The 15,041-nt window shown below is 36.7% G+C and overlaps 1 protein-coding gene across 3 annotated transcripts; it reads right to left on the bottom strand.

Moving 5' to 3' along the window:
* Window positions 1-969: 969 nt before the first annotated feature.
* Window positions 970-13,653, bottom strand: LOC127098151 (E3 ubiquitin-protein ligase UPL4). 3 transcript variants are annotated; one of them, XM_051036660.1, is made up of 19 exons: window positions 13,387-13,541; window positions 13,131-13,270; window positions 12,791-12,882; window positions 11,651-12,317; window positions 11,444-11,554; window positions 11,227-11,343; window positions 10,972-11,130; window positions 7,958-8,119; window positions 6,660-6,812; window positions 6,460-6,581; window positions 5,229-6,375; window positions 3,882-5,105; window positions 3,530-3,760; window positions 3,329-3,433; window positions 2,060-2,140; window positions 1,881-1,949; window positions 1,675-1,803; window positions 1,491-1,574; window positions 970-1,392 (listed from the first exon to the last, which is right to left on the bottom strand). In XM_051036660.1, the coding sequence occupies exons 4-19, from the start codon at window positions 12,281-12,283 to the stop codon at window positions 1,327-1,329; spliced, it is 4,593 nt and encodes a 1,530-aa protein (XP_050892617.1). In that variant the 5' UTR covers window positions 12,284-12,317; window positions 12,791-12,882; window positions 13,131-13,270; window positions 13,387-13,541; the 3' UTR covers window positions 970-1,326. The 3 variants fall into 3 exon arrangements, with proteins under 3 accessions (XP_050892617.1, XP_050892616.1, XP_050892615.1); XM_051036659.1 differs by lacking the exon at window positions 12,791-12,882 and having other exon boundaries at window positions 13,494-13,653; XM_051036658.1 differs by lacking the exon at window positions 12,791-12,882.
* Window positions 13,654-15,041: the final 1,388 nt, after the last annotated feature.

Genomic DNA, 15,041 nt, shown 5'->3' with positions numbered 1-15,041 from the left:
TGTATTTAATCAGTTTATATTTTTATTTTCTTTTATTGCTTGTAGATTGTTTGTAGGATTACTTGTAGTAATTGTGTGACACGTGTCTATTTTACTTATATGCATTATGATGGATAAAGACGGCATATTGAGGCACGACAGAATTGCACAACATGCATCTATCCGGAGGAAAAAGGGTCAGGTTTCACATGCTCTTGTTCCCTTTAGCCCGGTTGATGCGGAGACGTCCACTTTTAGAACTCATATATCTCCACCTTCTTCTTCCCGTAGGAGACGAATGTCACCTAGTGACGCGTCACTGCCTCCATCTTCCTGTAAGCAACAAGTTTCACCTATTCAGACTCCCAAGGCCCCCGAGGCATAGAGATATCTGAGTCACAATAGAATGTTTACAAATACTATCAACTACTGCGTATCATTTAACTAAGACTAACCTACACATGACCCCCCAAAATTTAAGATAATTATATTTATAATTAAATACCGCCCCCAAAATTTAAGATAATTATATTTATAATTAAATACCGCATTTTCAAATAAATGTCAGAGAACATTCGTAGTTAAATATCACATTTATAAAAAATACGGTAAACCACCAACAAAGCATGTCACAGATTACTAAAAACAATAATCATTTAGTATCAATTGTAGAATGGAAGTTTCACTACTTCTACAATTGTACTCATATCTCTATAATTTGCCACAAACTATAAGTTTTCCATAATATTTTTAGAAATTCATGTTCTTAAAAGAATTTGAAGAAGTCTCTCACTCCCTCTACTCCACCAAAACTTTTAGAATGCATCATTATTTTTTAAAGTTTTAGAACACTTCTTTTTCTAATAGTTTAATAGCAGAAATATTACTCCTTAGTCCTTACAAGTGAATAAGTAACATCTCAAGAGTTTGAATATTTGCATATCATATATTGTGGGTCAAATACTTTTTCTTTTGTACGAGAAAGTAGAGTGAAATTTCAAGGAAAATATGATATAATAAAGTAACAGCAGATATCCCAATACAAAATAACTGTACAAAAAATATCAAAGTATGGTCACTTAAATTGCCCTCTGTTTCTATACAGAGGACACAGCCCTAAAAAAAAGAAACAGCTAACTATCAGCAAGCTATATACACCCCCCAACAACTGTAGTCAGTGAAGACATAATAAGCTTTGTTCCCAAGTAAGTAACTTGATGTGACCAGCACTTCCTGTAACTCAATGAGATCATTGCCAGCAACTAGTTAACAGCCTTATCTACATTACTATCAATTACCCTAATAATTACATCTTCAAAATCCAATAATCCAGTCAAGAGATTGAAGTCATGAAAGGTGGAAAGATCCTTGACCCTCTGTAATGGCATACAAGAGCTTCTCTTTCATCTTTTCCTGAAATTCAATGAAGCATCAGACAATATTTAGATTTTTTTTTTAAATATTTGTTTTAATTGTTTAAGAGTTTAAAACAGAGGAAACTAATAAGGTACTTTTGACGAATAAGGAGGTAGCTTAAGGTAATTTGCACAGGTCATCACACTAGGTAGGTCTGTGTCTGCTTGGTTGCTACAATGCTGTTGAATACACAAGATTATAAGATGTTAGAAATAAAAAGGACATTTAAGTGTGTGAAAATCACAGTGGAAAATGAGTTTATCAATATAATCTGTACACCTTTCGGACAATAGTCAACTTTGGATTGAGAGATGCCAATCCTCCTGGAGGAAGCCGGGGTGTGCCGGTCACAAACTGGAGAAATGCTCGTCGCTGGCCATGGTCAAACTCACGAATAATTTCCAACAACTGAGCCGTCGATGACAGAGATTCAGTCAGAAAATAAAGTGATTCAGAACAAGATCAAAAGTTACAAGTATGCTTACATTAACAATGGGAGGACTGCTAGCAGTGTAACCATGATCGAACTTAATGTGATCTGACAGCTCATTGATCTGCTAACATGGAATTAGTACAATTAAACCCTTTTTTTAAACAAAAAGTTGTTTCCGTTCTGCTCTAATAGAAAAAGACATATACACAAATTTATTAAAGTTACACATACAGCCCAAGAATCATCCTCTCCACAAAGTATACGGTCAAGCTCTTCTTCATAGAAAATCTGAAGATGCTCAATGGGAAAAACCTACAAGTTTAAAAAATAAAATTGAATCCCAATGAAGATAGATAAAAAAATTAATGGACAGTCCTGTAAACAGTAAATGCCAAAGAAAACTTAATTTTCAGGACATTGATCTTGATGGCTTGTAAACAGTAAATGCCAAAGAAAACTTAATTTTCAAAACATTGATCTTGATGGCTAACATATAGACACAAATAAGAAATGACTTCGACAGTCAAGACAAACAATCCCAGTTCTGATAAATATATTAAACAGATTTTGCATTGAAGCATTCCAGCGCAGAAAACGTATCTATCATACTACAGACAAGTACCCTTTCTCTCTCTCCCATTTTTCCCCGAGGTACAGAAGCCCGGTTCCTATGTTAATCTATTTTAGCATTTAATTAAAAACATAATAAAAATAAGGGCACAAAATGAAGAACTGGGAAAGGTCGATGCCAACATCAGACACAAAGATGAGCAATAAACTTTAGCAACTATGTGCAATGACTTTAGGAACATGGGCAAAAATTATAAAGCCAGTAATGGTCTTAATTCTGAACACCAAAACAGCTGCTCATAGACCTCAAATTCTAAACAAGACCACAAAATGAAGGAACTCTAAACAACAGCAGATAACACATTGCAGTAAAAGATAACAAGGGTTTGTGGATTTTAGCCTTCTATCAAGTCAAACTATTCAAATGGACAAAACAGTTTCTTATATATAGTTTCTTAGATATAGGAGTTAGCTTGAGCTCATATTCATTTTGTTTCTCACGTACTCCCTTTGTCTCATAATAACTGTGACGTTTGCAAAAACAACTGTCCCAAAACAATTGCCATTTTCAATTTAACTTTATTCATTTCTTTCCATTTATAGCCTCTAATTAATACTATGTGCATAACTCCCAAGCAATTGTTCTTTACTTTGCATTTATGATAACAAGAATCAACCAATAGTTAATGAGGTTAATTTAGTTAAATTGTTATTCTCTTTCATTAATATATAACTTCTCCTTAATTTGTGTGAAGTGGCCCACTATGACAACTTTTGTGGGACGGCAGTCTGTAAACCCCAACTTTTTGGGATTTTCTGTTCTCTTCAGATGCAATTCTATCCAACTTCTATAGTGACAGTGAATATAACACAATCGAAAAGGTTCTTGTGTTAAAATATTTCAACTATTATCAAGACAAAGTAAGAGACCTGGTTAAAGCCGGATTTAAAAGCTTCCACTTGTCTTGAAATTCCAGACTTCACGGTTGCATCGACAATGAGTGAAACATAATCATCCAGGTTTCTCATATTTACCTGCCAAAAGGATGGAAATATTGAAGTTTTATACTCTAGCAACAAAAGGGTTAAAACAAAAAATATTGCAATGCAAAATATCAAGCAATATTTTACCATGGTGTGATCAGACCCTGAAGCAAGAACGATATCAGGATACCCAGGAAGAGTAAAATCAAGACAAAGATCCTCAATTCTGGAATCTCGAAAGCTTAGTCGTTGTTCCAACTCAGAATTCCCTTCATAGACCGATTCCAAATTTTTTTTCCTGTTAACTAGAGCTTGAAACTCATGCAGCACCCTACCAAGCTCAGGATCAAGTGATTGTATGTCGTAGACATAAAGTTCCTAGAAAGAAAGATTATAAGCAAATAAAGAGACTAAGTCAGTTATAGTGGCCCTCTCATTATACATCTTACTACACTTGCAAGTTCGTGTGAAGTTCATTAATTGCACACAAACCAATTACCTTTCCAAGAATAAGTTTATAGAAGGCTTTAGAAAAGTGGAGATCTAAGACCCTTCCATCTTGAAGTGCTTTAGCAACAACTTGACCTAAAAGGACAAATTTCTCTGTTACTTCAGAGAACTGTATGCCACCAGATGCATCTTGCATTGACAACCATGGGCGAGGAAATAGTCCATACAAAGAATAAATTCCTGTTTCCTCAGCCTGCAAGCTTGTCTTGAGTGTATGTGAAGAAGCATCCTCTCTCCACATGCCTGAACCAGACTTTTGCAACTCCTGACACACCAAGGTATAAAATTCCAAAGTTGGTCCAAGACCAGTTCCCACTTCTTCATCATATTCCACTTCAAGAACCACTTTATGACTGGCATGTAGTTTCATCATTTGTGCAGCAGACTCCAAGATTCGGTCGCGGTAAACTAAGAACTTCTTTCGAGGCAATACACCATGGCCCAGTCGCCTGTCACTTACAGCTTCAGAGTTATGGTAAGATACGTGAGATGGTAGTCGTGGCTGACCAAATGCTGCCAGTTTGAAGTATTTGCATCTTGCTTCAAAACTGAATAGGAAAGGACAAGACGTCATTAGCTGATTACACCACAGAGGCATACTGCCAATGCAGACTGCCAAAGAGTCCCTCATTTGTTGCTCCAGCTTCTCTGTCAACTTACTGCTCACAAACTCATTTAGTTGGACAGTAGGAACTGTTATTTTTAGGCTATCTAGATTATCAACTTTACCTTCAGCAAAAGCACAAATTCTTTCACGTGACATAAGATGAAATATAAATCTATTCATGCCTTCCAAGCTTTTAAGAAGAAACAGAATATCATAAGTTGGACTTGACTTCTCCAAATCAGAAACAAGTTCACAATAGAACATGCCTGATAAAAAAGGTTTATGCTGATAAAATGCTAAAACTTTATCACGAGAGAAATCTTGAGATGAAGAATGACAATCTGAAGGCATTATATCCTCAGGTTTCAAATCTGTTTTATATGTTAACGTATGCACATGACTCCACAGTTTTGCACCGATTCCACTATCATTTTGTTTTATTATTTGGCGAAGAATTGCTTGATATAGTGTCAATTTATGATCTAGAGGTTGTCCTTCAAGGTAAAAAATAAGTTTACGAGCAGCTTTGTTGCTACAAGATGAAAGATGCTCTTTTTCTAGTTTTGAGTCTGGTTCTGCAACAAAATGCATTTCTTCTTCTGCAACCTGTTAGATAAGACACAATTTCAAATATATGCAAAAGTGTAACATTACTATAAATGCACTTTGACACAAATAACATGCAAGAATGTTCTGCATTATAATCTAAACTAGAAACAAGAGTAAAACCTGAATTCCAGAAGAAGATGATTCCCCGGCATTCAAATTGACTGCTTGAATTTCATCAAGGCAGGAACTTGTATTTGATGGCAGTTGAAGCGGTGGACTTTCTGGTTGCAACACTACTTGACTGGACGGTAAGCTTCCATGCTCTTCATTTTTCTTGCTGACCTTTTGCCACAGATATCTTTCAATGGAGTGCAAAGATGAAAAAGGGTCGACAGTAAAAAAATCCTCAGAACAGTCGCTCAAGTAAGTTTCTTTCTCCCCCTTGACAAACCGGACTTTCAGACAAGGATAAGGAATACAGCATCCATTAGGAACAGTAGCAAATGAATTTCTCATTTTTTGTACATTGCTCAGAACAATAGGGAAAGCTTCCAATGAAGTCAGCGCACTCAGCAGATTCCTGGTTAATACAGAAAGGGGTGTGTCGCCGGATAGAGGCTGAAAGGTACGTAAGCATACACTAGCAAAAGCCTCAAATCGTTTTTCTATGAGAGCATTATGACCACAAACACCATGCACCCTCTTGTTTTCCCCCATATAATGGCCAAGAGATAAATAATTAACAAGTGCTTTTGCAACTCCACTCTCAATAAATTCAAAAGTAGAAACTTCTTCCTTGCCAATAAGCTTGTCCATAATTTGATCTAGTACCTTATTGATTTTCTCTTCATGCACAGCAAGAGCACCTTCATCAGTAGACATGCTCAACAAATCATTAGACAGTGCTCTGAGATTCTTCAAAATATCAGTCAATCCTTTCTCAGAATCATATAATTCTGGTGCTAGGTATTTTGCTTTAATATGCTCTGCCAGATTATGAACAGAGTCTTTGTCGAGTTTGCACTTTCTGGCTTCTGATGATGTAGGAGATTGGGCAGATGAAAATGTGTAACATAGGCACTTGAGAACCTCTTTAGAAGCGGACCTTTGACCAGAGTCTAACGACATCTGAATGCCACTAAATACTGGGTACACCAATTGTGATGATCTTTCTGGTTTTAAGAGCGCCTCAATGGCAAAAAAGACACCCTCCTTTATAAATAACTTTAAGAAAATATCAGAAAAATTTTGAAGGATTATCTCAGCAATCTGTAAGGCTAACAATAGCATATGATGATCCTTCCGAGTGAATACTCCAGCCAAAAAACTGACGCATCAACAAGATAAAGTCAAAACCTTTAACAAAAGATAAATAATATCACAGCTCAAAGGATAAGAAGGCCTGCTTCACCTTGAAATACTGGCATTCCTAAGCAGCTCCACAAGCATGTCAGATTTGGTCAAACAAACAAACTTGTACATGATGAATAGACATCCATGGCAAACATATAAACTTGCACCAGAATTAAACACCTGTGTAAAGATGAGACAGACATTTAATTATAATAAAAATGGAAGAGTATTGGGTTAACTATAAGAAAATCAACTAACCTGGATTAACATGGGAAACACATCCATCCCAAGCTTCTGCAGGAGATCTGGATGATTAGCTAGGAAGGATTCTTTGTCCAAAGCTTGTTGGTTACTCTGATCTTTATCCAGGCCAGGAAGAAGTTCATTCAGCAATTTGAGTACTTCATATACCTAGCAAGTCCATAAACAACAGGAAAACCTTTCACAATCCACAATACAAGAAATCTCACAAATCACACAAACAAGAACCAATTAGAAGAAAAACATTTCCTTGTTTCAGACTGGCACTGCTAGATAAAAACTAAGATCAAAACTCAACAATTGTTACCAAAATAGTCATTTTAACTCCAAACGCTTTTATTGCACAGGTAGAATATAACTTGTACCACAAGAATTTTCAAATTAATAGAACATGTATATTCCACAAAATTACAGAAGCCTAGTCAGAAATTTATATATTAAAACTGTCCACATATGAAACTGGCCAGTGATAAAAGTGAATCGTTCAACCCACCAAATCAATTAGAATTAAAAATGTGTGATGAAGTTCTGGAATGCTGATAATCAAATATAGTGTGTAGTTTGTGTCATAAATTAAAAACATTCAATAAATTTGAAACAGAGCAATTCGGCAAGAACTATATTTCAACGAGTCTTTGAAGCCTTCTAGATACATTTTTCAGTCAATTTCCTTATAATAATGTCAAGTTGGACCATAAAGACTTCCCAACTTAATACACTGTTCCAAATGACTTTGATGGACATTCATCTGTGCTTTTAAGTATAAGGCACACTGGTGGTGCAAGCAGATGGGTCGGCGAGTTTAGGTGACCGGGTGAAGGACCAAAACTCAGATATCCAATGCCAATCAAGCTGCAAAAGCTTATTGACACTGTGTACTCTTTTCCCTAAATTACTTTTTTTGCTGCCAAGTGAAATTTAACTCTTAAAAAAGTAAGGTAAGACTTCCTACAACAGACTCACAATGAATCAGGTCCTTAGTTAGACCCTGTCATGACGAATCTTACTGTATCAAGTTACTAAGAATGCGAAGAGAAAGGATACTTCTAGGGGCTACGTAGGATATTGGCTTAAATTCTCAAAAATGAACATGTAATTGTGGGTTTGCATTATTATTACAACTAGTTAAAATATAAAATACGAAAAAATTGCCATTTGCCAATTACTAGACTCAGTGACTCATCACAATTAAATGGCTATACTAATATATTCCACTTTATAATCAGGAAACTTATGAAACTCTATAACTGCACACCAGTAGAAGACAATAACAGAGACAAATTGAAATCTCATACCCGATTACAGTGTCCACCAACAAGTTGTGACGTTGATACACCGTGTGAAAGGTCAAATGCAGATAATATCTCTCTCAATATGCTGCTTATATTTAGCTCATATAAAGTCCTGAAGGCTACGACTGATCCCGATGAAAGTTTGACAAGTAATCCTATCAATCCCTGTCAAAGCAAAATAATAGATTCATAATTTCATAACATCAAAGTTCACGCATAATAAAAATGGAGAATGTTAGAGATAGTTGGTAAACTATCAGATTGTAATTTCTATTCTAAAGCTGTAACTAACTTGCTGAGCTGTATATAGAGAGAGAGATCTAGAGTATTCTTATCATCAATGAATACACAATATGAAATTATGATCTAAGCATAACAGAATTCCATCACTGTTTTTCTATTATTCTATCATGGTATCTAGAGCTTCTTTCTCGATCCGTTAACCTGCTTCCATGGAGAATTCACCTCCGTTCATCAATGAGGGTTCGTTTCCCTCTTCTCATGTCAAACTTTCGCATCTCATCTCTGTTAAACTTGATGACAAGAACTTCAAGCAGTGGAAACAACAAATTGATGGAGTAATTCGAGGTCACAAGCTTCAGAGATTCATCACGGCGCCTGTGATTCCTCAGCGCTTTCTCCCCGGAGCTGATCCTGTTGCCGGCGGTGCTAATCCTGCGTCTTGACTGGGAGCAACAAGATGCACTCATTTGCACCTGGCTTCTTTCTACCATCTCCGATTCGCTTCTTCCGAAGCTCGTTGATTGTACGTATTCATGGCAGGTGTGGTCAGAGGTTCATCGGTACTTCAACACCTTGCTTACAACCAAGGCGCGACAACTTCGATCCGAATTGCGAAGTCTTACGAAAGGTTCGCGCACGATAGAGGATTTTGTTGTTCGAGTTCTTAAAATCAGTGAGTCTCTGATTTCAGTTGGCGATCCCGTACCTCTTCGTAACCTAACTGAAATAGTCCTTGATGCGCTTCCTGAGGAATATGTTCCGATTGTTACTGCTGTTAACAGTAAAGAGGATCTTTGTTCGCTTGATGAAATCGAATCTTGTTTACTTGCACGTGAATCACGCCTTGAGAAGAATAGGAAATCTGTTCTTACTAAACCTGTGTCTGTGAATCTTACGCATCTATTGCTTCCCCTAGCCCTCCCAGTCCTATGTTTAGTTCTGATTCACCAAGTACCTCTCAGCCTACCTCTCCCTCACCAGCTCCTGCTTTCTCTGATCTAGCTGAAGCTAGTACTATGTCACCTTCATCCTCCACTGACCATCTCTCAGTTGTCAGTCCTGCCCCCACTCCTCCTCCTCCCTCTGCACCTTTAATCAACCCTCTCTATGTTCATGCCATGCAAACTAGGGCCAAAAGTGGGATCATTCAACCTAGACTACATCCAACTCTTCTTACTCACATGGAACCTACCTCTGTTAGTCAAGCTTTGGTTGCACCTCATTGGTTTCAGGCTATGCAAGATGAGTATCAGGCCTTTTTGAAGAATCAGACCTGGACTTTGGTGTCACCATCTGCCACTAAGAAGCCCATTGGCTGCAAATGTGTGTTTAAGGTGAAGGAGAATCCTGATGGCTCTATCAACAAGTACAAAGCCAGACTTGTTGCCAAAGGGTTTCATCAGCAGGCTGGTAGTGATTTTACTGAAACTTTCTCCCCTGTTGTAAAGCCTGTCACGGTCAGAACTGCTCTGACACTTGCAGTCACAAACAGGTGGACAATTCAGCAAATTGATTTGAGGCCTTTGATAAAACTCTTGTTTGCAGGCTCAACAAAGCCTTATATGGGCTTAAACAGACACCTAGGGCCTGGTTTGACAAACTCAAAGGGTCCTTGTTGCAGTATGGGTTTCAGGCTAGCAAGTGTGACCCAAGTTTGTTTCTAATGCATACAAGCAGTCTCACTATTATGATTTTGGTCTATGTTAATGATATAATCATCACTGGGAATTCCTCATCCTTTATCAAGAATCTTAATGCTAAGTTTGCTCTCAAAGAGCTGGGCACCTTAGACTATTTCTTAGGGATTGAAATCACTCATTTACCAAATGGCTCCCTTGTTTCTCTCACAAACCAAATCTGTGAGTGATTTACTTGCTAAAGTAAATATGTCTACTGCCAAGGGGATGCCTACTCCAATGCTTTCTAGAAGCAAACTTTCCAGAATTTGATCTGATACAGTCTCTGATCCCACTCAGTTTCGCTCAATTGTTTGAGCTCTTTAGTATGCTACTTTAACTAAGCCTGAAATATCTTTCTCTGTTTTTTATCTAATCCCTTGGAGGAACATTGGAAAGCAGTGAAAAGAATACTCAAGTATTTCAACGACACTCTACACTATGGGCTTCTCATTCAACCTGCTTCCATTCATCAACACCTCTGTCACTTACTGCGCATCATATCCTGATGACACAACCTCAGGAGCATGTGTGTTTTTAGGTCCCAACATTATATCTTGGTGGTCCAAGAAGTAGCCATTGGCGGCAAGATCCAGTGCAGAGGCAGAGTATAGAAGCATGGCTCAACTTGGTGCAGAGATGCTTTGGGTTCAGTCTCTTCTCAATGAACTTCGCCACAAGTTTCAGACCCCACAGATTCTATGTGACAACCTCAGCACAGTGGCTCATGTGCCTGCTCAGGATCAGTGGGCCGATGCCCTGATGCCCTGACTACACCTCTTCCTCTTCGTGACAAGCTTAGGGTATTTAATAAAAAGAGCTTGCTTAGCACACCCTCGGCTTCTAAGGGGAGATGTTAGAGATAGTTAGTAAACTATCATATTGTAATTTCTATTCTAAAGTTGTAACTAACTTGCTGAGCTATAAATCAGTTAGTTACTCAAAGACTCTATATATAGAGATCTCTAGAGCATTCTTATCGTCAATGAATACACAATATGAAATTCTGATCTAAACATGATAGAATTCCCTAACTTTTTTCTATTATTCTATCAGAGAAATATAGGATATGAAAATAGCATAGAAAAAATTGCTTACATTATAAATTAATTGGGATAGGCTCGCTCGGCCATTTATACTTAAAAGATGTGTGACCTGTTGAATCAATCCATGCTTACAAAGCTCATCCAACATTTCTGAGGAAGGAGAAACTCGATCAACAATTTTGATTAAGCAGGTAGCAACGTTTTCAACAAGCTGTGAAAGTACATTTTCACTTCAGTAAACAATACAAAGAAGGAATTTAAACACATTAAAAATACAAAATAATATCTAAAGTTTATTCATCGGCACCTGTCGATCCTCATATAGAAGAAGATTGCATAATATTGGCACAGCCTCCATGAAAGGTGTGGGGCTTTCAGAAGGAAGCTTCTTGCATATGTTCACCACAGTAGAAAGAGCAACTCTCTGAGGGAAAAGAGAGATTAGTAAAATGAGAGTTGTTTTTCACTTCTCTAATAAACCATCAATACTTCTGAAAGATGATGCCTTTGTATTAGATGCTTACCTGTATGCTTGTTGAGAAGAAATCAATATAATTTAAAACAGCCATAATTGCTCCGGCCTGTAAGCAAGCAAGTGGTTGTTCTCGCGATATTTTCTCCAATGCTTGAAGACACTGTATACATACAATATCAATAACTTATATTCCTTTCAGCCTTATAAAAAACAATACAAGAAAAACATATCTTACAAACAAAGAAGTACCAATTACCTGTTCAGCCACGTCTTGATACTCGATCGTCAGTAACCTTTGACATAAAGCAGAAACAGCATCATGACGAACAAGAAAACCAGCTGACCGAGGATACAGATCACATATATAAGTAATAGCCCTTATAGAAAACAACATTATATCCGGGTTACTCTCATGCTTTGCCAGCTTTACAAGTAGTGGTGATAACAAGTCTGAAGTCATGCTGGAGAGCGAACCCTCTGTACAAAACGACAAAACTTCACAGAGCTCGGTAAGTACAGCCAACTGACCAGAAGGTTCAGTCTGTCCACTCAAGCTTGATATAATGTTCTTAAATTTTCCATGATCACTAGATAGTCTCCGCCTATGATATTCGTGGAGACTGCTATGATAGTGTTCCATGTCATCTGAATCACATGATCCATAAGCTGAATCCTTCTCTGGCTCCCCTTCTGATCGGCTTGAAGCCGAAGCAGACGAGGAAGTATCCATGTCATTATCATGGGGCTCCACCTCCGAGTGTGTTGAATTCATATCGGTTTGAACCGAGGCAGTTGAAGAACTAGGTCTAAAATCGAACGAACTGCACGCCCTCTTATCAGCAGGCAGTTCATCTACCATTTCTGGACGCTTTTGACCTCTACTTCCCATTAATTTCTTCTACTCCCCAATTGGAAATCGAACCCTGCGCAGTTAAAAATCACATCATTTACCTACATTAATATAATATAATTCCTAATCAAACAAAGCCCAAATAAGCCAGAATTCCAAACCAAAAACCCACGTCGTTTTCGTTCTTTTTAGGAAGGAAAATAAAAAGGAAAGTTTACAACTCCAATCCGAAACAACCAAACACTTCAATCAATCAAAGCTTTCCTCAAATATAAACAGCACAAGTAACAATTTTTCATGATTTTCAAGTTAATCAGTCATTAATCTCCATAACTCGCCATGAAAAAAAAAACATACTACAACCAAGTGTGTTGATGATGCATTCTCATAACATCATAATAACATTACAAACCACATTAGAATCCAACTATGTAGCACCGACACTTCTCGAAAAAAGCGTGTCCGTGTCCATGTCTATGTCTATGTCGCACACCTGCACCGACACTTGTGATTAAGTTTAATTTATTCATTATTTAAAATATGTACCGGTGTCGCCGTGTTAGTGTCGGGGTCGTGTTCGGGGTCTTCGTGCTTCATAGGAATCCAAAGACTAAATCAGATTAAACCTGAGTCTCAGACTAAACAAATCAAACACAACAGGTTCCATCATTGACTTTAACAATATTAGTGCATCACAATACACGATTAAAAACATCACAAACTAGAAAAACAAAAAGGAACAAAAACAATCACAATAACAAAAACATAATAAACAGAAACAGAAACACATAATGAGATTAAAAAAAAGGAACAGAATCAGTGAAAAACAGAACATAAAGACACAATCAAAGGAAGCATAAAACTTCAAACAAAACAGATGAAATACCTAGTTATAGTTCTTAATCGGTCTTCGAGAAAGTCGAAGACCAATTCTATGTATCAACAAGTAAACGATTTTATGATGAATTTAAGAAAACGCTTTCCTTCTTCGTTTCACTTTATCATCATCATCGCCAAATTGTTTTTCTGCGATATAGAAAAAAAATACAATAAGCGATTGAATTGATGTGTGTATATTCAAAAGGAAAATCGATAATCAATGATAAATAAATAAAAAAAGAGAATAAGAAATTGAAGAAAACCAGAGAGAGAGGATGATTGCACAAGGAAGAAAACTTGATAGATACAATACAAAAGGGTGGTGGTGATAGTGTAAATATTTATGTGGGTGATTAATTTGGTTAATTACCAATTAGTGTCCTTGATAATTCTTGTTACTTGGAATGATGTGGTGCTTATGAGGTGTGTCAAGCTTGATGCAATCCCTCAATCAATAATAAATCCTTGTTTTTGTGATCGTGGATATGATTTAGAGGTTACTTAGGTGTTGTTGCTTTATATTAGGTTACCACAAGCTTAACAAGGAAGCAAGAGTTTAATAAGGTAAAATAACTTTGTAATGTTATTACTAAAATGTGGGTAAATTAACTTTATAATGTTATTAATAAATTAAAATATATAAGTTGTTAGTCGAAATCAATGTGCGAATGACGTTAGGATAACTTAAATTCTAGCCGAAAATAACCTCTGAATGACGTTAGGATAACTTAAATTCTGGATAGTTAAATATACGTTTCGTTGAAACGGGAATAGATAGAGTTGATATAATCGACTTTTTTGTAATTTCTGAAGGTTTCAAGATAGTCAAATGTGTCATAATGGGTCAAACTTGTGGTTGACAGATAACTCGGCATCAATTGTTTCCTTTCTATCTTAAAGTGAAAAGATGACAAATACAAATAAAATATATGAAGTGTTGTTAGAGAGAAGTTGCGTGAAATGGTATACAAATGAGTTGTATAACATGAAAGATAAACGTGAGGCAAGTGTCGTTGCATATACGGATGAAGGGTCATATTTTCACACTGGTTCACGCGAGTGTAACCAAATAACGACAATAAGTGTGCAATCTTGGTTGGCCATAATTATAATACTCCAAGGAGTTAAATGTATGGATTTTTCAATTTGGGCATTAACAATTGGTATTGAATACATGAAACTAGCATACCTAATATATAACTTGTAACTACATAACATTGTATGAGATAAATTAGCTGTAGAAGTTTACAACGAAGTAATAATTCACTCTAAAATGCAAAGTATATAACATAACAACTATAGGACATCCACTTTAAACAACTTTCTCATTGTCTTTGTGTGTTACTTGCTCATCTGAAAAAGAATAACTTGTGGGGTGAGATATATAAATCTCAGTGGACTCCTAACTAAAATCTCGAAGCACTCTGAGATTTGACTAATCGGTACGAAGTACGAGTTGATGCAAAATAGCATTGGATGTCTCATATACCAACCTATAAGTACCAGAAAAAATCACACATTCCCTAACTGGATCCATCGGGCAAATCACATACTCACAAAGTCAGATTTTTAGAGTAAATCTCATACCCTATAACTCAATCACTAGGATAAATCACATATCAATTGGGTTGATTCCTCGAATAAATCACATATCCTACAATGGAATCCCGAGGGATAAATCAGATATCCTCTAGTTACATCACAAAGATAAATCTCACATCCTCTAATTGAATTACCAAGATATTATTTGCCTTCACTAACTCACTATTACAAAATCATGAGGTGTATTCGTATCACTGACTACTCCCACATATTACATTCATCATAGTAAGAAATTTATCTTTCAAACCAAGGTATGCCTGCATAGCCTAAGACAACACACATTATAATGATGACCCTTACTTAACTGAGGTATTAT

Source organism: Lathyrus oleraceus, chromosome 6 (genome assembly GCF_024323335.1).
Source record: "Lathyrus oleraceus cultivar Zhongwan6 chromosome 6, CAAS_Psat_ZW6_1.0, whole genome shotgun sequence".
NCBI classification, from domain to species: Eukaryota; Viridiplantae; Streptophyta; class Magnoliopsida; order Fabales; family Fabaceae; genus Lathyrus; species Lathyrus oleraceus.
The sequence above is the reverse complement of the archived record's forward strand: the minus strand, read 5'-3'. Positions and strand labels throughout refer to the sequence as shown.

Coding starts and splice junctions, on each gene's coding strand:
- LOC127098151 (XM_051036659.1), bottom strand. CDS start 12,283: ATGGGAAGTAGAGGTCAAAAGCGTCCAGAAATGGTAGATGAACTGCCT. Junction 3,434..3,529: donor CAGGGTCTGATCACACCATG/GTAAAATATTGC, acceptor TCCTTTTGGCAG/GTAAATATGAGAAACCTGGA. Junction 2,141..3,328: donor TTAAATCCGGCTTTAACCAG/GTCTCTTACTTT, acceptor TTAAACTTGTAG/GTTTTTCCCATTGAGCATCT.